This window comes from Mugil cephalus, chromosome 20 (assembly GCF_022458985.1).
Source record: "Mugil cephalus isolate CIBA_MC_2020 chromosome 20, CIBA_Mcephalus_1.1, whole genome shotgun sequence".
Lineage (NCBI taxonomy): Eukaryota > Metazoa > Chordata > Actinopteri > Mugiliformes > Mugilidae > Mugil > Mugil cephalus.
In genome coordinates, this window is record NC_061789.1 from 19,865,490 (window position 1) to 19,891,676 (window position 26,187).

General features: G+C 40.3%; 2 protein-coding genes across 11 annotated transcripts in view; one reads left to right on the top strand and one right to left on the bottom strand.

The window, feature by feature from the left end:
• Nucleotides 1-10,521, bottom strand: part of mybpc2a (myosin binding protein Ca) — a 43,052-nt gene extending 32,531 nt beyond the window's left edge. For 6 of the 10 annotated variants that reach the window (XM_047572703.1, XM_047572700.1, XM_047572702.1 and 3 more), the window contains exon 1: nucleotides 10,368-10,521. In XM_047572703.1, coding sequence (XP_047428659.1) covers nucleotides 10,368-10,389 — 22 coding nt within the window. In that variant the 5' untranslated portion in view covers nucleotides 10,390-10,521. The remainder of the gene's footprint in view (nucleotides 1-10,367) is intronic. The other 4 variants (XM_047572708.1, XM_047572707.1, XM_047572705.1 and 1 more) reach the window with 1 other exon arrangement.
• A 5,527-nt stretch (nucleotides 10,522-16,048) lies between these two features.
• Nucleotides 16,049-20,756, top strand: emc10 (ER membrane protein complex subunit 10). The gene is made up of 7 exons (XM_047570808.1): nucleotides 16,049-16,213; nucleotides 16,356-16,422; nucleotides 16,878-16,990; nucleotides 17,216-17,329; nucleotides 17,692-17,876; nucleotides 18,185-18,278; nucleotides 20,465-20,756. Exons 1-7 carry the CDS (start codon nucleotides 16,049-16,051, stop codon nucleotides 20,567-20,569), a joined length of 843 nt encoding a protein of 280 aa, XP_047426764.1. The 3' UTR covers nucleotides 20,570-20,756.
• The last annotated feature ends 5,431 nt before the right edge of the window (nucleotides 20,757-26,187 follow it).

Consider the following 26,187-nt stretch of genomic DNA (forward strand, 5'->3'; position numbering starts at 1 on the left):
CACCTGTAAAGCACTAATAGAACCACTAAGAACGAGGAAAGAAGGAATATGTGAGTATGACATTTCTCCCTGACGTTGTTTGATGGTGACAGAGCCTTTTCTGACTAAAAGCTGGTTATATAAAGCTTTCTCAGATGCAAAAGTTTCAATTGTCATTTTTATGAATACTCAGTCAGAGTTTCATTTATTGTCAGTGGAGCGGCGGCACATCAATATGAGAACTAAAATGAGAGTTTTGGTTCACCAGTGTCAAGATATGAGAGAAAGATATTGATGTTCAGAAAGTCTGATTCGACTGTCTTGAAGCTTGGGAATGTGGTGTGACATCTTAAACAACTTTCACAGCACTGATTAAAGCTGATGAAATAAAGCTCAGCTTCACAATAAAAACATTTTATCATTGGATAAACTGAAAAAAACAAGAATTCACATTCAAACTGACAACGTTTTTCATTACATCATAACTTTGTTAGCTACAAACGTGTCAGATGTCTGTCGCCTGCGGCTGAGCGCTGCGAAGATGCAAGATAGTGAGCCTCTCAGCATTCACATTTTCCCCCTTCCTTCTGCCACATTCTTTGTGCATTAAACTGAATTTCCGCAAAAGAATTTTTAGACGTGCAAGGTCACCACTACCTCCTCCATGCATGATCGCACAGGGATTTTATACATATCATCACATGTACTTTATGGGATATTCTCTGCTCTGTATTGGATATTATTTTTTGTTTGCAACATGAGGTTGTGTCTCTGACAAGTGCTTTAGGATTTTTCTGTACGTCCCAGGTGAAGCGTTTTATGCAGATGACCAGGGGAAATATGCAAATAATTACACGCCATCAAAAACGCCACACTAAGAAAAATGTTTTATACGAGAGTTTAAAAAACACATCAGAAACTCCATCTGTCTCTCTCCACCAACACTAATGTTTACAAAGGGAGGGCAAAGGGATATAAGATGAACAGAGTCAGAGTCTGGTGAGAAATGTTTGAAAAGGACAGACTCAGATTTGGATAAAGTTGTACAGTTAAAAAGGAAACGAACATCATTTCCCAGGTTGGGAGGTCATTTGCCTAATGTTGGTGCTTTTACTCTTGTAAGACTGCGATAAAGAGACAGTAATGCTGTGTTGTATTATTTGCATGACAATTTAGAGAAAACAAAGCATATCAGGGGAGGCACATTTCTGCACTCTACTTCTGGAACCTATTCTGATGTCACATTAACAGAAAGTTACACAAAGTAGTAGCGCTTTCAAGCTAAATGCTAATGTCACGGTGCTATGAGACAGTCCATGTTAAAAGCTGGTGGCTGAAACAGTTATTGACAGGATGACAGTTGGGAATCAGAGAGTGGCAGTGAAATTATATGGGGCCGCAAGGATTTATTTCTCTGTTAGTGATAAGACTACCTAAACAACCAGTGGACTTGGTTCAAAAGCGTGGCACGCTTTCTTGGCACGTCCACCGCGCTGTAACATGCTCACGCAGAATATGTAGTTTGAACGGCTACACAGAGGAGAGGAAAGAGGAAAAAAGGCAAGCTGTGGTTTTTGCTGGATTGTTTGGACATTTTTTGAAGTCGAGCCATGTGAAAAAAAAAAAAGTTAAAAGGGAATTTGGAGGAGCTGTTAACAACTCAGATGTCTGGAATGTAATTTTGTAAGAAGACAAAAAGTCAGGTGGTCAGATATGAATAACTATAGATTAAGCTACTTAGCATTACTGTCTATAAAGTAGCTGAAATGAGATGTAAATTATTCATGTATTGTCAACCAATAGGATTCATTCTTTCCTAAGCATGAATGTTTGGACAAAATTACATGCAATGTCCATCCAAACTTTTTCATGTTTCTAGAGGAAATCACTGACATTAGAGGAACATGCTTCAGTCTGAAAAAGTTATATTTTCAACTTTTAGGACTGTGTTTAGTTTCACACTTCACACTCATATTTCATTTAAGCAGATAGAGCCAATCTACACATCTCAATAAATGGCGATCAGGGACATTGTTCTCTGTTGTAGCTCTACTTTGTGATGAAGGCTGATAAGATGAGCGCATTAATTTTTTTTTTTTTTTTTAAAAAAAGATTTTTATCCTCTTCTAATTATCAGTGACCTGCTTCTCCTTCAGCTCGCTTTCTCAGATGTACTCTCTCCGCCTGGTGTTAGCACTTCCCTCATCACATGTACGTCCGCACTGCTCTGTGAAAGTTGTGTGCAAGCTGACAAGACAACTATGACCCCTGAACCCTCCGTGCTAATGCTGAGGGTAATGCTCAGCTGATGAACACTCTGCCTGTGTGGATCCCTCCACACTCTCATTACTGTCCACGCTTCATCCACGGTCCTCCCTGGCCCAGTTAATTTCACTCGGCAGCCGTCTGTTCCCCCGTCTTCCAGGTATCTATTAAACGGATAATGTCTCTGGCGGTCTCCATTCCTTCTTTCTTTTCACTTAACGCAAATCCTTACTCTCAGCACTTTTTTGTCCCATCATTTCTTTGGCCCACTTTAATCTCGTTCCTCTCTCTTCTCGAGAAAAAAAAAATGGCTGAGCAGAATGGAGCACGGGGAGACTATGAGGCAGAAGAACAATGAGGCAGGCCAGCCGGGGTCAAGGAGCTCGAGGATTGGGTTCTTCAGTGGAGAGATGAGATATGGGCTACACTGTTTATATTTAACAAATACCATACGAGACGCTTGTTGACAGAGGATTTTATTTACTCAATTTTGGCTGACCCTGTCACTGGCAATGCTTCCTTTAAATATACACATTACTTGATGCTCTGCATGTCCATAATTACAGACAGTTCTTCTTTCCAAAAGCTTATCACACATATCAGTTTAAATTCTAGGGGGATTTAAGGCTCTAGCCATAAACTGATTAAATAACAATATTGAAGCAAAGACATGGGAGTGTTTCAAGATGAGTTAACAGAGCAAAGACCTAACAGATGTATGCATGCAAGAAGACACATATTTCATTCAATATCCAGATTTTGGTTTGATTTTTAACTTACTAACTAGCCTTGGAATTGATATGCTTCTGGCAACTTAGCAAATCTAAGCCCTGTATCGCTCTTTTTAGCTCTCTTCTCGCTCCGAGAGGCCTTTAGCCGTTAAAATGCTTCATCTTTTTGCTCTATCTGTGAGATTGAACCACTGACTGTATAAAAAGATGACTTAACCCTTCGTGACATCACCCATAAGTCACTCCAAGAAGCCAACACCCTTACTCACCATTAATTTTACGCTGTGATATAATTTAAAGTGGTGATTTATATAGATGTGCATCCCCTTTATAGCTGTCTTGAATGCAGGCGAAACGGTACTTTGTGTAACTTTAAACATCTTCCTTTCCGCTGTAAAGTGGCACCTTTTAACACGGAGGTCTATAAACCAGCCTGTGGTGGTCATGCGAGTGAATTTAGTTTTTGCGCCAACAGGTTTGTCTTCATTTTTTCAGAACTGGAAGTTGCAGCTTATACTGAACCAAACCAAAAAAAAAGTTGGAGGTCTGAAAACCAATACCAGGACCACAGCAACAGAGCTACTTCTACCTGAAAGACTTCCTGGGATTGTGTGCTGGTGACATTGCTGTGGGTGGTGTTACTTTTTGGGCTTCAAAATTTGAAAAAATAAAAATAAAAATAAACAATGCCATCAATACCACAATTATCACAATATCACTGCTCCTTCTATTGTGTTATAATCATTGATTTTCATACTATATTAGGTAAGGACAGATATTAATTTAAATCCTCCTGAAAACAAATATTCTATATAAACTCTTAATAATTCTGAAAAACAAGTACATTAAAATTGCACTGCTCATCCTCCACACAATCTTCCTGTGTGTATGTGAGTGTGTGTCTCTCTCTCTCCCTGTTTTGCTTTTGAAGGGTAACCTCTGCGGAATGTGCTTTGTTAATCTCTCTTGACATTTCCCTGTCTTCCTTTGCTGCGAACGTCTCCTGTTTGTTGAGGCAGTTAAGCCAAAGGAGTCAGGCCGAGGCAAACATTTGAATTTTGAAATCTTTCTCTCTTATCGCTAAGCAAAACCAAAAAGGGCAGCGATTCCCCGTATGCATTTTTCTGAATATGTGCTTTGATGCTGGATGCCGCACAGCTGTCCCTTTAAACTCAGAGGCTGAGAAGTAGCGCTGCTTCTGAGGAAGGCACCTCTTACGTGGTTTTATTTCTGCTGGAGCTCTGTGTTAGAGGACTGCTGCATGCATTAAGTCACTTAAGCGTGTCTACAACCGTAAACTATGGCAACAGCAGACGTGTTAACTACAGACCGGGGCCATAGTGGCCTCCTTTCTGGCTGAGCACTGTGCAGGTTAATGGTAGCATATTCCCCCTGCTCATACTTTGTTAATGCAACCTGGTGCCCTTTTACACACACACTCCAGTTATACCCTCTACACTGAACAAGTGTGTGAAACTGTGAGCTCACATTACTGTGTGTGTTTGTTAGCAAGGGAATCTATACGACACCGGTGAGCAGCATGTCGAAGTTTCTCCTTGGAGTCAGGCAACAGGGTTGAAAATAAACCTCCAGAGTCCAGAGCCAACCACATAATGCATCTCATAATGCTGATATAAGAACTAACCCTTTTCATTCAATAGACTCCGAAAATCAGGCTGAAGTGAAGCAATGATGAATGTTCCAAAAAAGTGTAGTTTAGTATCATCTGTGCATCTTAAGAGACCTCACAACTTTGAACCGCACTGCACCTAAACTTTATTCTCTCTAAGATAACTCTGAAAGATAGATAGACACACAATCACCTCCTAAGAGTCGACGGATGCTGTCGAGGTAAAGAAAAAGAAAGAAGAAAAGGCACAAGAGAGTTTTCATTTTAGAGGGGCGCATCAAGACCGGTTTAATCATCATTCAACTGAGTGCGACTGAGCAAGCTATCAAAAGTCTGAAAAAGTTACCCCATTCATGATGTTAATCTTGGGTCTGGGGACATGTTCACAAGGCAGGGAGGCCACGGGAAGTGTAGCATTTCAATAATTAAAAGTAATTTGATTAACTATTTAATAACAGTATTCAAAGCTTAAAGCGTGCTCCAAATAGAGAGGATTTAACTTGACCAATCAGATTACTTCTGCTTTGAGAGCAGCTTTGCCTCTGAGGGATGTTTTTTTTTTTTTTTTTTTTACATAAGGGAACCCCTAAATGCCTGAAAAGCACCTTAATCCCCACCTTCAAAGCAACTCCCTCCATTTTTATATGTTTACATACGGTCAACCCGGTGCTACTATTAAACCTCAGAGATTTTCTCCCTGTATCTGCACACTATTCAAAGACGTATTGGCGGCTGACTATAAAGAGAAGATTAATATTCAAAGAAACTATTTATAAAACTGAGTGAGTGGATGAGTATCAATGGTATTATTGGCACTTGGCTGGCGTCCATGCTGGGGGCAGAGCGTGACTGATGGAGTTTCACCATTTTATGGCGAGGATGGAGAACGATGCTGTCGGCAGAACCAGGGTACACTTAAGCCTCTGCCCTTCTTATCCCTCAATCATTTGCCAAGCTAATTTGTCTTGATGATCTTACTTATGGCTGTATCCTGCACTGAATCGAGTGTCAGCTCATGTAGGAGGGGAAAGTAAATGGAGACACACAGTGTAGCAATTACATTTGCTTGACATGCATATTCCAGTGGATGCTGTAACACATCAAAGGACAGATATTCCAGTAAAGCCAGTGATTTTCAGTACAAAATAAATAACAGCATGCCTCAGTGTAGCTTTGCATGAAATCAATTTTTGACACACTTCTTAATTAGGTCACCTATTTTAAAATTCCTGGCATGATTATTTCACTGATTTGTTTCTGAAAAATTAAGAGGCAAGGTATGGCCATTTTAAACCTTCCTGCAGAAATAAGCCAAATGGATTTTATTCTGCTTCTTTATGCTGGATTTAAATATCTGTTCCATAATATATATAAATCTACCTCCAGCAATTGTTGATTTTGACTGATAAAATGCCAGTTTTCGTCGTGTTTCAGGCCTGTGGGAAACTGGTTATTCCACATGGTTAATAAGAGCTCACGGAGCTGATATGACCAAAAAAGGAACAGGAGAGGTCTTTTTTGCAAATTTTGGATGACCTACTTTTTGTTTTTGGCTGCTGGCTGTTTTTGTCAGTAGGAAAAAATGAACAGTTTTAATATTTTAAAGGAACCTGGACCAGAATGTGTGAAAGGTAAATGATTTAGAAGACAATGATAGCAACTAAATGAAACAGAACTTATTACATTTGTTGTGTGTACAATCGTAATTTGCTTTCCGAATCAAAACGCAGGTTTGATTTCAGGGAACTCAGGCTGCCGAATCTTTTTCTTATACGATAGTAATGCAGTTGAACAACAGAAGCAATTTCAAGCCCTTGGAAGTTCATCAGTGAATCATGGACAGCGGTATTAGAGAAGACTACAACAAACTTTCCACAATCTGAGGTTTGGTCAGAGGTTCAGTGTTGATACTGTCACCCTTTTAGAGAACTTCTCTGTGATTTATGTGTCGATATATTACTGCAGAAGGAAAGAAATGATATACTTTCTTCCTGTTCCCTGCTCTATTTCATCTTGGTCTCAACAGCAAGATCTATAAAGACCTTCCCAAAAAGAAAAAGGTCACTAATAATGTTTCTCCCTCTGAGACCAGTTGATAACCCTTTAAAGGTTCTGACATTACTGTGTCGTTTAGTCTGTGTGCATGCACTAACGGTCACGAATTAAGCCTTGTGCGCGAGGATGGAGGGATTAGACACGCACACATGAGGAGGGAATGTGAGGGGCAGAACGGCTGTATATTATGCTGGGTTGTAGCGATGATGATATGAAGTATGGCTTGTTTGGATTCCCCCAGACATCCCTCTCTCCCCCTCCACTCAACTCCTGCTTTGCCACATGTGAGGATGAAGATTTATGGTGAAACAAAGGAAAAGAAAGGGAAGGATTTGGTAATAGGGTTGAATGATGAATACAAGGAGAACGAAGCTAGAGATTAGATTTTATAGCACCGCTGTAAACTTTCCTGACAATTTGAATGGATCGTCATTACGTGAATAAAGCAGTCTCAACATAAGAAAACAATTGCTAAATGCAATTCAAATTTAGGGATGAGGAATCTGTGGTGTTCCGTAAACAAAGGCGGCTCTAAATACCGTATTAAGCTGTCATCCACTTCAGCTTTCCATTCATTTCCTTTTGTCTTCCAGCTCGCATCAGCGCAGCCTGGGCTCCAAATAGGCCAAGGCCTCTCAGATCACAGAGGAAGCTTTTAGAAAAAGGGATAAATTCTGCGTGTGCTTCCACTGCACAGCATGCTACTCGGGCTGTATTTAGAGAAGTCTTTGTTAATCCTACATCAGGGCTCAGTTAATGTGTCACACTCTCTCTGCAGGACTTCATGGCACAGTCTCTGGACTCTGCATCTGTCAGTAATTCATCAAGCAGCGGGTGCATACCTTTGGGAACTTGATGATGGCCTTGGTATGAGGTAATGTTACACTGGACCGTTGTGAGATGTGTGGTTTTGGGGGATGAGTGGGGGTGTGACACGATGCGAGTCTGCCTCTGGCCCGCAGCCTATAAGGGTGATGGCATGTTTAACCTACCACTAAACAACTGTTACTCTGGAGAAAAAAAAAAACAAGAATATGGACTCACAGATGTCCTCTGTCCTGGGGCCAGTTTCTCAAAGAGGTATTAGACTGGACTGTAGTGTTAGGCCCTTTGGCAACTTTACACAGAATCAGATCAAAACTAACACCGATGCTTCAGCTAAACACCTGATTCCATTGCACAAAGCTATCTATCGCTTCATCATCTGAAATAGGACCACTGCAGTTTCAGTTCTGGTCATTTAAGAAAGAATACTTGGTAACATTTCGGCTCCTTTCACTATAGCAGTAAGTGTTTGCCCTTTATGGAAGAGCTCCTGCAAGGACACTTCACTGCAGGGGAAAAAAAATAAAAAAATACGTCCTGCAAGCATAAACTCTCTGCTCCTCACTCATGAGATTTCAATTACAAACCTGCCTCCCATTTTTTCCTCTTTCATCTCAGCTGGTCGACAGGTGTAAGTGACTGTTACCGTGGTGACAACAGTCCGCTTTCATAAAGATACTTTAGACTGGTCACCAAATGCTTTACGTGTAAGTGGTAACATCAGCCATAAGTCGTGAGAACACTGCAGTGAGGGTAACAGTTTAGCACGCTAACAACCCAGTAACTTAACTTAATGTGGAAGTGCAAAGGCAACACGAGGCGGCTGTTAGCTTTTCTCGGAAACCCAACCCTGTTAGAAGGCATCATTAATTAACTAAGAATGCAATGAAAATTATCTCTGCATGAATTTAGACATCTATGTGACATCTGCTTATTAGGTAGGGTCAAGCTCTATCTTTATGGCCCGTGCTCTGCCCCGTCCACTCCGAGGAGGCAGGGCTGTTTGGGTAGAGACGCTGGCCTCTGGCAGTATTACTGGTAATTAAAAATTGGGTTGTTACTTCTGCACACACTCAGCAATGGAGCAGTGCCACCCTGCAACTATCCACATCAACTCTGATGCACAAGCTCTAATTATTCTGGTTCACTCTGAAGACCACGCTGGCTCATGAGACAAAACACTCCATAGCTAACATGTGGCTTTCTTCGGTATTTCATTATTATTATTATTTTTAAGTGGGTCGATCATGGTCTAAAAGCCCCTCTCCCACTAGGAGCATCTTTCCTTTTGTGAATCCACAGCCGTCACTCTTACACCTAAGAACTATTCTTGTGCCTGTTTATTGGGATGCGTGCTTCCTCGGGGCTTGCCGCGGCTAATAGAGTCCCGGGCCGTCTTAGCTGTGGCAAGCAAGACGTCACCAGGGGAGTCACAGCTGATGGACAGTGGCAGAGGGCCTCCAAAGTTGAGAGAGTGTGAGGTAGTTCAAGAAAGGGGCAGCGATTTGGGATGGGTGGAAACGCAGGAACAAGAGGAGCCTGAGAGAAGGAGATAATGTGGTGTTGGGAATATTATATGTATGATGTCAGGACACCGGACTGGCAACACATCGGTAAGATATAATGAAATGGAGGGATGGAATTACTGCATGAAGGGAGAATAAAAAGGGAAAGGGTGTTAGCTCCTCTTAAAGGGGAGGGATTTCAGAGCATCAAATTAAATGCATTTTGTCACGCACGCATGCTTACCACCATCTCTATACGGGGGACACATTTGGTATTCAGCATTTTCTGTTTTGTTTTATGCATTAGACTTTGAAAATGGCCGACAAGAGAAAAGAGATCTCAGATCTTTTGTATCTAATCCATGCAAATAAATAAATAAGTAATTCAAACACTAAACAGTGATATGGGACTTAATGCATATTGTCGTTGGGGAGATTGACGACAGCAGGGGAGACAGTGTTACAGAATGAGGGAGGCAATCAGGGTCAGATAGATTAAGTGTCTGAGGTGCAGAGATACGACGCAAGGTAGTTACACCTGACTTGGCAGAGGCCTCACTAACAAATCACCCCCACTCATCTCCCCACTTTTATCTGTTGCCTCCCCCTTTCCTCTTTTCCTCCTGCCCTCCTTCCCTCCTTTCCTCTTGCACGCTTTCGCTGCTCGCGCTCCAAGCCGCCAGATGATTTACGGCGCTCTGAGGCTGCTGTTGACAAAGGCAGCGGAGCGTATTTCATACCTCGATGACTGATAGAAACATTACAGCCTGTACAGTTTAATGGCACATATCGCAGCGTTGTGGCAATGCGCGGTTAATGTTTCAGTGCTAAGGTTATTGAATGTTATGTCACATGTGGGGTAAGATGATACTACACAGCTGGTGCGATTAAGGGGCTTATTATCAGGGATGATGCAGTACATTTACGGTACTGTCTTTATAAGTGTATTTAAAATCTATACAACTTTGCATAATTATATTTAAAGTTTTTTTGTTTTTTTACACAGCCCTGTATAAAACGTACAAGCCATAATCATATAAAACAATTACCAAGATCAAAAAGTCACCGGTTACTGTATAATTTATATGGTTAAACAGGTGACTTGGACGTACAGAAGACACACTTAAAAGTGCAAAAACAACCATTCCTTAACAAATCGTGAATCTTTATTATCAGTGGACTAAGCGCACTAAAAGAAACCAGGCGAGAGTTGCACCATCGCACAATAATGGACCAACTGCCTCTTCTTTCCAAACTCAAGCATTTTATCGCGTTCACACACCTGAGCATGCCATTATTACGCTGAAACGGCAACTCTCACCTTTGTTTTTAATCAACGCGTCCCCCACTTTAATCCCACAGCACGGACAAGCTTACCTGGCTTCTGTGGCTCAGGCATGTCTGATTATAGTGATTCCTCTCAAAGTGTCCTCCTTCCTTCTTGTCAGCGGATCTGGCTGCATTTCATCCTTCATCCCTTTTATGACCTGGGACCCCCACCCCCCCAACTCATACTCTACCGCTGCTTTCCTCCTCCCAACATGTAGGACAAGGAAGGAAGAAAGTGACAGGATGGCTGTCACTTGAAACCTTGGCAGGAGCTGCGGGGCTTTGAGGAGGAGAATGAAGACACCATGAGGGGTAAAAGTGAATGAGAGTTATAAAGAAAAGGTCCCGCCCTGAGGAAAACCTGCCAGCTGACTAACTTGTTAGGCCCTGCAGGAAGACATTTAACAAACTCACTGATGCTAATCATCTCAGTTTTACTGAGACTTGCGATTCTGGCCAACCCGCTACAGATGTCTTGTCAAAAAGGAAGGTACACTTTTTCCTTTTCCTTAAATTATTTATCTGTTTCTTGCAGGTCTTGTTGAAAAAAAAACTTGAGCAAAAATGCTTCAAAATAGTTATAACGGGCCATAATGTGTATGCTTATTTAGCTGTCAGGGCTTCTAGTCGAGCTGTGTTATATTTGAGAAACAGATTAAAATGACTCTATTTAAAGAGCTCACCATTTTTTTATTGTTATTATTATTATTAGCCAGCTACTACCTGTCTTTGTCAACACAACTACTGAGAATTAAATGTATTGTATTAAAATGACAAATTAAATGATAAATGAATATGTTCAGTGCAAATATTAAGAGGAATGAGTCTAAATTTAGCATATCTTGGCTAAATAATAAAAACCTATTGCTGATTTTACTCCTAATGTGCAATTTGAGCTGTGTAGATGTTTGTCTGCTAAAGTGAGAAAATTAACAGAAAGAGTGTTGCAACTTTTTGTGTGTCAAAGGGAGGGTCCACTCCAAAGGCCCATAACCCTGGGGAGGGTGTTGCTTTAAAATAAATAAATAAAAGAAAAAGCTTGAGTTAAACTTAATACTCAGTAATGTTGGCACACAACCTGCTGAAGATAGGTGTGAAAAAAAAAAAATTAAATGAGAACAAAGCAACAGTGGCTTTGAGTTTGTGAAGGCTCTGACAGTCTCATTTGTTTTTCAGTAGCTGTAGCTGTCACCAGGGCGTATTTCATGGGACAGGGCGCACATGATCAGTGATTTGAAAAACAAGGTCATAAACAGCAGGAGGTTGCTGACCTTAAGAGGTCCTGGAGCAGCATAAACTTCTGAAACCATCACAGACCGCAGACACATGCATGCTTACGCCGGGCTGTGCCATGTGTCGCGCATATCAAAGAAATGCATCAAAAAGGAGGAAAGATTCAGGCCGTGGAAGCACGACGGTGACCTTTATGCTCCTGCCGCTGATTCTAAATGGCCGCGCAGACCAAATATGGAAATTACAGACATCAGCGTTAAGTTATGCATTCAATAAGCTTTTCACTCTCCACTCATTCATCTGTATACAGTTAGATTTTTGGGATTCTGCGCTCGTTTTCTTGCTGCCCAAATTGCCCAGGCAGTCATAACCTTGGCTATAACAATAAACATCTTTGAGACTTTAATTTTGCAGAGTGAACGTAAGTCAGAAAGAGATGCAGAGGCTGAAGAACGGCTATTTAAGGCAAGTGCAACTTGAGATTCAGATGTTCAAGGAGAACAAAATACCCTCGAGGAAGATTATGGAGAGCTGTTTGAATAGGACATAAAAGGTCCTTGAGTCTGTTAGGCTTACCGTATGTTATAACTTCACATTATGCCACTTTCAAGCTGAATTGTCTTTTATAAATCTTTTTAATGCATTCACAGCTCGTTGGTCGCATTTATTACTGTCACTAATCTCTTTGGATGATTTAAAATTATCCACACATTGTAGATTTAAAGTGGATAAAGGAGACTAACTATAGGTGTCCTACATGATCCAGTGATCCGCCATAGAGGATGACACCCAAGTCATTCAACACTTGTACTAGTAGAGCCTTACTGAAGTGAACGTTAAGCCAACTGAAGCAGCTCGCTGCTATCCTCCCAGGAACGTCCCCATGACAGTGGAACATCAGACTACAGTGCACTGCTTTCACTGTGTTAAAACATGTTTTATAAATGGCTGTGAACGGAAGGTGGGTAAAGAAAGTAGTAGTTCTTAACTGTGATGCAATACAGAGGCTCGCCTATGTGTAAGCCCTTTTACCTGCACACCTATTTCAGTAAACACTGGAGTTCGATTAATCTGTTTGCTTTGGTTCCTTGAAAACACACAGATAGGATGTTAAAATGGACCGCTGAATCGCAGTAAATATTGCACTTACATCAGCTGGACAGAAATAATCGTTCCAAATGCCAACATGCTGTCGGATGCGGTGTATACCGCCACTAAACGTGTTGATATGTCAATGTTGTGTTCGCGGCTTGTTTACACTGCCCCCCAGTGGCCAAATAATAAGATGCTGCAGATTGCTTGTAAATCTCTGATGAAATGAACACCATTTTATCAGATTTATGAAGAACAGTCTGTAACACTTCAGCTAAGATTAGATTTATTACTTAAACTGCAAAAAAAATGCACTAAAAAGTCATGAGGTACTTTACAGTATATGCTCCGAAGCAGGTGTTGTGTCACATCCTCCAGTGACATTTGTTTGTTCCTTATACGTGACTATCAGAGAAAATATTTTTATATTATTAATTCCACCGGATTCAGAGGTTTTCATTACTGTGACAACATTTCACCCTATTTCCTGTAAAAAATTGAGTTGTCTAATCAGCTGTAAACTCAACGATACGAAGACGCCAACATCTTGAAAACTTTGGATATATTTTAACAGTATGTTGAGTCTCTCATTTTTCATCATGCTCCATTTTAAGCAGCACACAGGCACACAGGACATGACAGCGTCTTCCTTCAAAGTGAAAGTCCTGTCGCATCACATAAATATGCTTTCATATTTGACTAAGAATAGTAAGGTGACACCGTTGTTTAGGGCGGTGACAGAGAGTAATGGACTGTCCCATTAAGGGGGGAATATGGGCCTGGATAGTTTCAAAGGCAGAGCCCGGGGGAATCACATGCCTCAGTCACCATATGCTCCGTACAGAGCTCTGCCACCTTTAAGATGAGGAGGAGCCCAAAGAAAGACAGATTGCATTCATCAACAGTAATATGTGGATTCATGCATTTGACAACATTGTTTTTATATTACATTTTGTGTTGCTTAAAACATATTAATATATGTATATATTAGCAGCATTAAGAAAACATAACAGTGTCCCAAAATGTGTTTTAATATGCAAGTCATACAGTCTCATGCATTGTTATTGAGCCCTTCTTCACTTTGCTCAGTTTGTGTTTCTGACCTCACCTGGGTCATCACTGTCATTGTCAAACATGTATGTATATTTCTACCAGTGATCTTCTATTGCAAGTTAAACTGTCGTTCTCACAAATGTCAGGACAGAAATAAAAGTGAATAAGGTGTGACACTAGGCAGAAAATAAATTTTGTCAAGAGTTCTGTAAGGAAGAAGAAAGAAATCGAGGTTAGGATGAGTCTGGTGTCCAAAAATAGTCTTCCTGAAACGGATTAACATTGGACTCAGAACTCTTCTTCTTCTTCTTCTTCTTTTTTTTTTTTTACCTCTGATGTTGAATGTTCAAGATTAAAATGATGAATGCCTTTCACTCGTATCCACAGAGGGTTTGTTGCATGTCAGCAGAACTCTTCAGCCAGGAAAAAGCATTCAGAAATAAAACACATCAATCACATTTGGCAGAAACCTGCAGCTGAATTCTCCTCTTTCAGGCATCTCTGGCCGCATTTCCATTCAGACAAGTCACGGCCATGCTGCCGCTTTACTGACCTTTGGCTTGCTTTCTTTGATTGCTTTGACAACCTAGTCAAATCAGAAAGTCAGAATCCAGTGCATGCTGGCCCAGAGTCAAAGATGCATTAATTGCTGAGAGAAGCCACATGTGTAGCCTGAGCTCACTGAACCTGTTGAGATGAAGGAACGCTTCAAACAGCGCAAGGCACGAACACTGAGATCATATGGGATGAAATGTATTGAATGCAGCTGTGATATGTCCTCTTTGGCAATCAATTAAATTTATGCTTATATATATTGAAATATATATATATATATTTAAATATAATATATAATATAAGAAATGGTTTCACCTTCAATGAATCTTGCTCTCATCTCACCCAGGCAATCGCTCTTGGGTACAGTATGATGTACACAAGGTTTTGGGACAGATGCAAGGCATCAAATAACCACTGCAATCCTGTCGTCTTGTTATACTGCCAGCGCTAAGAACCGGTAATAAGGATCCTTTGTTTCCCACTGAAAATTCTGCCAGGGAAATGAAATCTGATCACAAAAGGTCACATTCTAGACACATTCTGTCTGATGCCAGATGTGAACAGCTGTCCACTCCAGCTTGAGATCAGTGCAGCTGCATTCTTATACACTGTGTCACTCAGTACCGAGGACATTTAGGTATAAAACTCCATCTAAGGTAGAGCACAGAATGCTGACTCAAGTATTTAAAAACACAAACTTCTCCCTTTATGTGGAAGGGATATTTAATAACCAGCTTATAAAAAATGGCACTAATGTCGCTTTTTTGTAACTGGGTGGGGGTTGACAGGAAGGTTGAGGCCTTTGCTGGTCTGTTAGCAGCCTCTGCTGGCCCTGAATATGTCAGTACACTGGCTCATTGTGATTCAGGATAGATCTACATCATGTTCAATTCAGTACATTTATCGTGGTATGCAAAGCGAAATGGTGTGTTTGACATTTAAACTGAGAGATAATAAACCACGGATAGTAAAGTAGTTTCCAGAAGACAACGTCATGAATACAAAGAAATGTTAAGATAAGATAAGATAAAAAGATATAACAAGATATATTACAATAAAAAGCATATATTACAAGAAAAAATGTAAGATATTTATATTATATATATATATATTATATACAAAATCTTATTAGACCAAAGAGATCAGAAAACATTAACTCAGTTTGCCTTTCAGGTAAAATATCCATTCTGTTCCAAACTGGTTTGCTGAAACTAGTACATAGAACTATGCTAACTTAAATGTTGACAGCCCAAAACAGAAATGATGCGTTGTTTATATTTGCAGAGAAATCTAAATTGTTGTTGACAGGTTACAAGATGGCAGCACAAGTACAGACCTCGTCCATTATTTTCATTCTGTCAACAGAAAAGGAAACAACTGTAAACAGCAAAATGCTAAAATAATAATAATAATAATAATAATAATAATAATAATAATAATAATAATAATAATAATAATAATAATAATAATAACAATAATTCAAAGACAACTGGTACTGTTTCTTTGCAGAGGCTCGCGAGCTGACAACATGTTCAGAAACAGACTGAGAGGTAAGCAACAACAACAACAACAAAAAACAAAAACAAAACAAAAAACATGCACACAAGTAGGTAAAAGCAACATTTGGCTTGTTCTGGCCTGCATGTCAGCTAGTCAATCATTTACATGAAATGTTTAAGACATTCAGTTGAAATAATTGGTTGTCTTTCCAAGAACATTCCGCTAAGAAAAGAAAAGAAAAGAAAAGAAAAAAGAAAAGAAAAGAAAATTTGTAAGTGGTTGTAAAGGCTTTTATTATGACAATTTCCGGAAGAGGTGATATTGCGATAATGGTGCATTTGACACTATCCGGTACATTGCTTGTTAAAATGGCTCGTCTACCACGGTCTAAATTTGCTACTGTTTCTTCTATTTTGTTTGTCGTATGGGCAGGCTTTGTACACTGTGATAACGGCAGGAGGGTAAGTAAGAAATGCCCCTCATTTAACCACCTTGTTTTTTAACTGGAGCGAAGCGGAAGCTGTACCTGTTAGCTACGTGGTTAGCATTAGCCTTGGGTAGCCGGCTAAATGCTAACGATTAATTGTGTTTTCATATTTTCAGGTGGGTGATACTTTGGAGACTGAGTTTAGCGGTTTCTCGGTACCCCTTGAACACTCATTTGAAGTTGGTGAGAAGAAATTATGATTATTGTGTCGCTATAATGTTGAATAAGAATGATGGCCTGTGCAGACAAAAACGCCTTGGAGATACCTACACACCAGGCTCCACTCAAACATCTCTGTGTAAACTCAGCTGTCTGTTCTTGCATAAGTGGAGATGTTATGAGCACTGTCAGGATGTTGATGATAATACAATATTATACACACCTGATACACACATTGACACCATGACAACATTAAGGGACATGTACAGTATTAGGCAGGTGGGCATAATCTTATGCGTGATCTATGTATATTGCCATTTAAAGTGTGCTACCAAATATTCAGGAATTTAGAAAAAAATATATTGCAATTGAGGATTTTTATTTATTTGTTTATTTATTTATTTTTACTCGAATATAATTGAAAATTCATTCTGTGAATGAATTCATTCTGTCTGGTCTCACTGTGTTTCTCCTCTCAGATGATGTAGCCGAGTTTCGAGTTCGTGGAGCGCTGGTGTTGAAAGCTGGAAGAGAGCCCAGCGTCTCGCTAAGTCAGAACCAGCTGTCAGAGGAGGACAGAGCCAAACTGAAGGTGAGAATCAAGGTGAAAGAATGTAGGCTGGAAACAGTTCACAGAATGGAGATTTTCAAAATGAGCAAGCGATGGTGTGAATGCAAAAACATCACATTTATGTTTTAGGAGACGCATCTAGCCTCATATAGACTGGAGTTCTTTACAGTCTGAGTATGATCAGAAGGACACAGCATAGACTTGCATGTCTTAACTTGATTATTTTCATCTCTGATGACTCCACAGGAAGTGGCTGCAGTCGATGGTCTCTACAGAATCCGAGTGCCTCGTGTTTTCCTGCAGGCAGACAGACAGACGGAGCGACAGATGGAAGGTTACCTCACAGCATTTGTCAGAGCTGTATGTATTTTACTCAGTAATTTGAGTTAAATGATGAGTTAAACGGTTATCTGTGTTCCAAAAATGAGACTGATTAATGAAATGATTCACTCTAGTGTAATTTAAACTAGTAATGGACAGACATGGGCTTTGTAGATCTGTATGACCTTTCACTTTATGATTGTGTTTTGATTTCCTGTATATTTAGATAATCGTAAAAATCAAAAGATTTAAAAAAAAAAAAGTTAAATATTTAATTACAGACTTAGTGTAATTGTCGTGTAAATCTTTCTAAACAATCAAGTGGATCATGTGATTGACAGAAGAGCAGAACTTAATGGTTTTGCTGGTGATGTGAAGCTGTATTCTCCTCTGATCCTCAGTGTGCCATGGTTGAGTCCCATCTGAGCGATGTGATCACGCTTCACACTGACGTCTCTGGATACCTCATTGGCGTCTCCATAGTGACGTTACCTGGAGCTTGTAGGGGCACTGAGGTTGAGGATGAAGTTGATCTTGAGATTTTCAACACCACGCTCAGTATCATGGCTCCTGTCAACGCACCTGGGTGAGTCCTATATTTGCTCTTTATTTAGTTTTTCCCTATTTGCTACTGTAATGAACAATTGTGTGACTCTTGATACTTGAGAAATCTCTCTTGGTATGAGAGCAGGTTCCATATCTAGCTGCATTAGTCGTGTTCTGACATTGTAGTTGGGTTTTTTTTTTTTTGTTTTTTTGTTTTTTTGGTTATTTTTGCCGTGGCTTAGCAACTCATTTGCCCATATGTAGAGCAAGCCTCTCTGCACTTTTCTGCTTTTGACATACACTCTGTGTCAGGGTTTGTTTGAAAACTAATTGTCAACATTCTTCCAGACCTGAGACGACTGTATACATGCAACAACTGGAACGGGAATCTGAGAAGAAAGGGAAGAATCCACAAGAGCAGAAGTCGTTCTTTGCAAAATATGTAAGTGCTCACACTGAAAACTGCTGATAGGACTTACAGGCTGTGCCTTTAAGATACACTAAACAAAAAATAAAACTAAATAAATTTACTCACTGCCTGCAGTGGCATGGCTGTGATAATTGCCATTTATGTTAATGAATAAATAAAAAAGACAGTTTAGCTTTTCTTTTTTTTTTTCTTTTTTGCCCTGTCAGGATCTCCATGACTTTAAGTGTTGCCTGTGGTCTGTGTTATGAAACACTGAGCTCATGAGTGCTGTTCTCTTTTTTAAATTTCTCAGTGTTTGCAGCAGAAAAGTCCACTTGGATTCAGTATTTTGTATTCACTCAGTAAGAGTGCTTTTATGCCTGTAGATTGATGCAGACTAATGGATTTACTATGTACACAAATAAGTTATTATTTCTTTCAACATTCATGTTATTATCATGTTATTTTGATCATTTTAGAGACTGGCAATTGTAACTCATGTAGTGTCCATACACCAAGTAATGTCCCTGCCATGGTAAAAGGGAAATGGATATACCAGCCATTATTAAGAAAATCAAAATACATCAAATGGAACTAAGGCTTAATTTTATTTATTTATTAGTTAACAGCTACATCTTATCAAAATGTTGTCTTTACTAATGTACAGGCAACACTTTTTTTTGTCTATGTGTAGCCCTCCATGTATAGGCATCATTCAAAATATCCTCCTGCAAACTACCTCCTAATGTGGTTTGAGTGGTGCATCTTGGGTGTGTTCACACCTGCTCTTTAAGCTGGTCACTTCTAACTGGATCTTTCCGGATGCATGTTAATATCAGTCCCGAACATGTCAGTCCTGGGTCTTTGGTATGATTTGCAAACCAGCTCTGTGCTGCCATTCCTGCCTGTGTGGTGCCGTTGCCTTTAACTGAGAAACTGGATTAGTCATCCAATATTATTCTTCCCACAAAGAACTCAGTTAAAAATAAATAGTCATCTTTTTAAACCAAAGGTTTTGTGTGTCTTCTGACATTTCGAGCGTTCGTTTAGTGTTAAACTGCCGCACTAATTGAGCTACGTGTTTGGAAACATTTCCACAGCTGCCTCGTCCTATTGCTTGTCTAGTCTGAGCTCTTTTCCGATCTTTCTGTCTTGTTGAAGTGCACGTTGCTGTGTTCGGTGACTAGTGTTGTCTCTGTGCTGCGTCCAGTAACGCTGTGTTGACTGTACTGTGTTTCAGTGGTATTTGATCTTGGGAGGTGCAATCCTTCTCATGGCCACCAATTCGGCACAGCCCCCAGCAGAGGGAGGCAGTGAGCAGAGCTGATTCCCACTGAAGTACATTCTCCTTCCTTGTGGCTCGTTCTGTCCCCCTCCCTCTCTGCCTGTCAGACTTTCTGTTTAACTTCTAAGCAGTGTGACTAACTGAAACCCATTCCATGGCTTTCCTCTGCCTTCTTGACCCTTCTTGTTCAGGTCTTATTACAAATACATTTCTCCGTATTAAATCCAAAGACCACATTTTTTATGGTATGCTGCGTTTCCATCACACTTAGAAATGCGCAAAACCCAAATACTGCAATAAAACTGGTAATGGAAACACATACATATCAAAAACCTCTCAAATAGTGCTAAAAACAGTTTTACGCTCTCATGAGGTGTTTTTTCAGATGTATCAATATAACAGTATATTGCAAAAGTGCAATGGGAACACATTTTGCACATTTTCTCTTCACCACCATAACCGGAGGTGACGCAGAAGGTCATGTGGTCAGTTCATTTGAAGTCCATTTCCTCAAAATGAAGTCACACGAGATGAGAATTTAAGAGAACTATGGGACATTGCGAGACGAGACTTTACGAGAGTTACAGCTCATTCGCAAAATACATTTGAATGGAAACACGTGCAAAGAGCACTTTATCGAAATTTCAGAAATATCACTTTCATTTTGCAAACAAAAAAAGTGTAATGGAAACACAGCTAGTATATCCTAAGTCGTATTTCTCACTGTCAGTCTGTTTTGAATGTGTTGGGTGTTTGGCATCTTCACTCTCTAGTCTCTCAACCACTTTAACACTTTAGTTCTCTTCTGTTCAGAAAATGAATTGGGGATGACCAATCTGGAAACTCCATGTTGGTGATCATGGTTAATTTATCATGGTTAAACAAACTATTTTTGTATTTACTCTGGCCCTTTTCTTGTGTTTTTCTCCTGTAGTGGATGTACATTGTGCCACTTGTTCTCTTCTTGATGATGTCTGGTGCTCAGGACCAGTCGGGAGGAGGCGCTGGCGGTGGAGCCGGCAACGGAGGCGGCCGATGATCAAGATGTGAATATTTACTGAACAATAATTCTCTTGAACAGATTTTAACTGCTGTACATAATGCTTTTTAAGGAAAGTAGATGTATCTCACCTACAACTTAAACCTGTACAGTACAGAGGAGATATTGTGCTCTGAAGATGACTGCGTTTTAATACTAATGTGAAAATAAAGTATTTATTACTTGATTTCTCGTGATTTTTTGACTATCATGTCTCAGCTACAGCTCCTGTTTACGAAGAAAAAACTTACATAGGTATACCTATGTACCTATTCTATATAATATTATGACCACTGGCCACTAGTAAATAAACTGTTGGGAAACATTTGAATCTGGAAAAAAAAAAAAAAAAGAATTGTTGCTCTACGTAAAGATGGCCTAGGCTATGAGAAGATCGTCAACAGCCTGAAACTGAGCAGCAGCACAGTGGCTAAAATCATACAGCAGTTTGGCAGAACAGGTTCCACTCAGAACAGGCCTCACCATGGACGACCAAAGAAGTTGATTGCACGTGCTGATGGTCATATCCAGAGGTTGTCTGTTGAAAATAGCCGTAGGAGTGCCGCTAACATTGAAGGGGTGGTGGGGGTCAGCCTGTCAGTGCTCAGACCACATGCTGCACACTGCATCAAATTGATCTGCATGCCTCTTCTAAAGCCTCTTCTAAAGATGATGCACAAGAAAGCCTGCAAACTGTTTGCTGAAGACGAGCAGACTAAGGACATGGATTGCTGTAACTATGTCCTGTGGTCTGATGAGACCAAGATAAACTTATTTGGTTCAGATGGTGTCAACCAGATGAGGAGCACGAAGACAAGTGTGTCTTGCCTACTGTCAAACATGGTGGTAGGAGTGTCATGGTTTTGGGCTGCATGAATACACTGGGGAGCTACAATTCATTGAGGGAATCATGAATGCCAACATGTACTGTGACATACTGAAGCAGAGCATGACGATGATCCAACATGATAACGACCCCAAACACACCTCCAAGACGACTGCTGTCTCACTGAAGAAACTGAGGGTAAGTTCTGGTGTAGGTCTGGACTGGCTGAGCACGTGTCCAGACCTAAGCCCTATGGAGCATATGGGACATCCTCAAACGGAAGGTGGAGGAGCACAAGATCTCTGACATCCACCAGCGCCATGATGTCGTCATGGAGGAGAGGAAGCTGTGTAATGTAATTGCTGTGACTTTTCCCAAACCAGTTGGTTCGTTCCTGTCACTTTTCTCTCTCTAATGAGGGAAACCATAACCGCCTCTGTGTGGGTTTGCTGCGCTTGAGCTGGAAAGCCTCCATTCAGCAGTTTAATCCCGTATGATGCAGTCTGAGGTTTAGCCTAGTGGGATTAGAGCAGCTGCTGCTGTCCCCTAACAAGTGTCAACGGTTGTGACGGTTTATTCAGTAAATGCTGCTTAAGTAAATAAAGTGTGCATACAGAAAGAATTCACTGATACCCTCCCAAATGCTTCATTACATTTCAGGCAAATGTTTACACAGAGTGTATGCTATTCTCAAGGGATGTCATTCCTTCTGTATTCTCAAGGTTTTAGAGCCACTGGAATGAGAAAGGTACCTGAGAAAACAGCTCTCACAGAACCACACCAGAACAGAATACTTGGAGTAACATCTAAACATTGAAATAACACAAAAAGTTAGAAAAGAATAATAAACTATTTCAATGGGAGATCAGGGGGTTCTTCATTGCATGTATAAAAGCAACTCCCAGTAATTTAGTCACCTCTACGTCGTCAATGGAGCGATGTTCATCCTGCTGGTCTATGAACTAAAATCCAGTTCCAAACACAAAGGCCAGAGATCCTGATTCCATTTTGACGGAGGTTAATGTGAACGCCTGTCACCCATCTGTGTATTTATAATTCTGAGTCAGGGACAGAGTCAGGGGCGGAGATCACAGCTTCACAGCAACATGACTTCAGAAACAGAATGTCCCAAAATCCCTGTGTCAACATTACCTCTCCTCATCCTTATGTCTGTCAGTCACTGGCTGTTTTTAGTTCGGGTGTCCCACTGTGAGGAATATCCTCTTATTTCAGAGGGCTCAGTGTTGGACTTCAACGCGTTAGTGCCCTCTGCCCTTGTTTAATCACCAGCCAGGCCTTTCTCAGAACAACCCGCCAAGACACACACGCACACACTGGCCCGCTCTGCAAGCGTCTCCAACCGCCACTTCTGCTGTCTCACTGAATAACGTGAGGGATAAGGTGATAACAACAGCTGAGAGAAAGAGAAGTGGAATGGAGTGGAGTGAGTGGGACAACACATCTGTTTGTAAGGAGATCTGCTTCTGTCAGGTGAGAGATCCATGACGAAACATGAAATGTTTCCTACCAGCTCAGCTCCTTCATATCCACAGGTTATGTTTCTACCAACATAAACACTAAAGGATCATGGGGGGCCTATCAGCACGCAGCGTGATATATGTCCGTCTACCAGGAAGCAGGAGGGAACATATGACTGCTTTCAACAAGTGTGTAACAAATTGGATTAGCTAAAATTGAAAACTACAAACTTAAACATAATGGCGCTGAAAAGAGAATGACATTTGAACATTAGAAAGATTGATGATTATGAGAATGGTGTCATTTGATAAATAAAATGTTAATTCCTATAACCAGTCTATAAGTCAGCATCGTTGAGCAGCAGTGTCAGCACCACACCGTGTCTCAGACCACAGACCCCTCCTCTTTTGACACCTGGTGATTTAAGGGCAGTTAAGAAGTATATGTTGTGCTAACGCTGAGAGGTGACAGTTGATTTTGGTCACAGTGTTAATCTGAACACTGGGCTGTGCATGGTTAACAGGGAGTCACACATTACAAAAGTAATGCATTACAGTAAGGCATTACAAAATAAATAATGTCAGTAACGTGTGTTACAAACCCGTTACAAACCCAAAATTAATTAAGTTGTGTGTTTTTATGCAAATTCAAGATTAGGACTCTATATTCACGAGATGGACATATGCTCATTATTTTCAGTTCATCAGAGAAAGGATACGAAGAACATTATAGTTAAGTTCACTGTGTGTGCAAAACCAAAAGCTCTCTCTATTTTGCAAAATAGTAATTTAAGGAAACATCTATCATGATACCAGCGTTCTTTAGGTGTTCAGTTACAATATACAGTAGAAGCTTCTGATATTGATTTCAATATGAATACACCTAAATTTACAGTATCACTATAACTGTATGCATTGCACCATGAGCCATGACTGTGGCCATTATATTGTACTATTGTTAGCGTTAGCCTAGCTTAGTCATTATGTCATTCCACATCACCTTCAATAAGATCTATTGCCCATAGAAAATCCATATTTCCAGTTATTTTGGTGAACTTAAAAGTAATGTAATACCTTATGAAGACAGTAATATTATAATGTTACTTTGAAATTACAGTAAAAAGTAGTAAGTAATACATTACATTTTTGAAGTAACTTGTCCAACACCAATGGTTAAAGTTTAAAAACATTACTTTTGACATTTCTTTCCTTCATCCTCAGGGTCAAATTGTGCACATGAGCTGCAAGAGTAGCTTTGGATGCATTGGGAAAGGAATTGTCGGTGGTGGAATGTAACTCAAGGATATTTTGCTATTCTGGGAACATGCCATATCTTTCAATGTCATCAAATCTGGTAGATTTGCAGTTGATAAATTACATTAAAGTCAGCTGATACCAACTTTGAAGTGCTGTTATTCATTCATGTTTTTATTAGACTGTATTATGTTCTAAAATTGTGATTTACAGAGTTTAAGTTGACATTTAAATGTGGAGGGTTTTTTTTTCATTTTTTAAGTTTTTTTTTTAAAGGAATTGTCTAGCGAGTAAAATTGAATTTCTAGGTACTTGCAATTATTTTGAATACGTTCATTGTTTTTCTCCTTAGTCTTCTGCCCTTTCAGATGAAACTACTGCAATTCAACTTGGTACATTTGCTATATGTCTAAAGTTAAAGTTTAGATTTTAGAGAGGCACACTAATCAAGCATAACTTTATGACCACTAACAGGAGAAGCAAATAACATTGACCATCCTGTAACAACATAATGTTCTGCTGGGAAACTTGAAGCAGCCACCAAGACCAGACCAGGCACCCCTACCCCATAGCAATGGCAATGGCAGCAGCCATCCCTAGCAGGATGCAGCCTGACACAGACACACACACAAAAACGCTTTAAGAACAACTAGAAACAATCTGGCCTCCAAATTCCCTACAGGTCCCACAGGTGCCCCTCCCCTCAAACCTGAAGACCCAACCTACCCACTAACAACATTGTGTTTCCAGACTCTACAGGACACCCTCATAAGGCCCATGTCCATTCTCTGATGAGTCACAACTGTTGTGGAGACACAAGGGAGACCTGCACAATATTAGGATGGCGTTCATAATGTTATGCCTGATCACTTTAAATGAATAAATACTTTGAATGCCTTGTTTATGACGAGTAACCATTAAAATTAAACAGTAAAATAACCCTAATAACAATCAGTCTATCTGAGTTAAACACATGCCATAGCTTTCATACTAAGAGACAAGAGAAGGAGGAAACACCTGCCTGGTCAATCAGAGTCAAGCTAAGAAAACTACATGGGAAAGCCTTGACAGGCGCTGATAAACTTCCCAGCAGGCCTTCACACATCACACCCTCACTGTGTTCCTCGCACCTTACCATGGTATACGTTTCACCACCGTTCCATCATGTTAGTTGTAATGAAGTAACACGATGAGACACCTAACAGCTACTGGAATATTACACAATGTTCATTGCATGTATAATGTAGCGTCCCTAAAGACACCCAGAGGTCACGGTACAATACTATTTAAGCCCACTCACTGACAGCAGTTAGAAGCAGGTGTTGAAATTAGTTTTCATGCCTCGCACACAGTGTATGGAGCCGGCGTTAAGTGGCTGGTTGCACCTTGTTAAAATTCTTGCCCTTATAACAGTTAGACACCTTGTCGTGACAGAGAGTTATTTCCTGTAAGATGGAACAGTCTAGACATAGCAAGCACTGTGCAGAGACACACAAATGTCATTCACAGCTAAGATCTTCCTCACATATTATGTAACTATATAAATTCTGCCTCATGATTTCTTATATTCCTGAGTAAAGTTGTAAATTTTACTAATAATACGTATATTATTGGGGCAGTGTCCAGTTCACTAAGTGGAGCATGTGTTGAGGCTATAAGTCCTCTCTGCAGGCGGCCCCCGGTTCGAATCCCGCACTTGGTGCCCTTCCCTGTGTGTCTCTCCCACCCTCTCTGCCTCCATTTTCTGTCCATCTCTCCACTCAGGCTAAAAGAGATGCCTTCAATTAGATTTGAAAGAAAATAAGCATTATGTATTCAGTCCTACTGAGCAAAAAGCTTCAAAAGAGGAAAGTATTTATAAGGGAAAAAAAATGCACATGAAAATGTACATCGTGCACTGCTGGAGCTGCTTTGGACGGCTGTGACTCAGTAGGTAGAGCGGGTTGTCCATGTCCATGTCCATGTTGTCCTGTAAGGAAACCAAGTCTGCTCCCAGTAGACAAGTGTACAACTACTGCTGTATTTAATTAATTTTGTTTTTATTCAGTGTTCACTTTTTC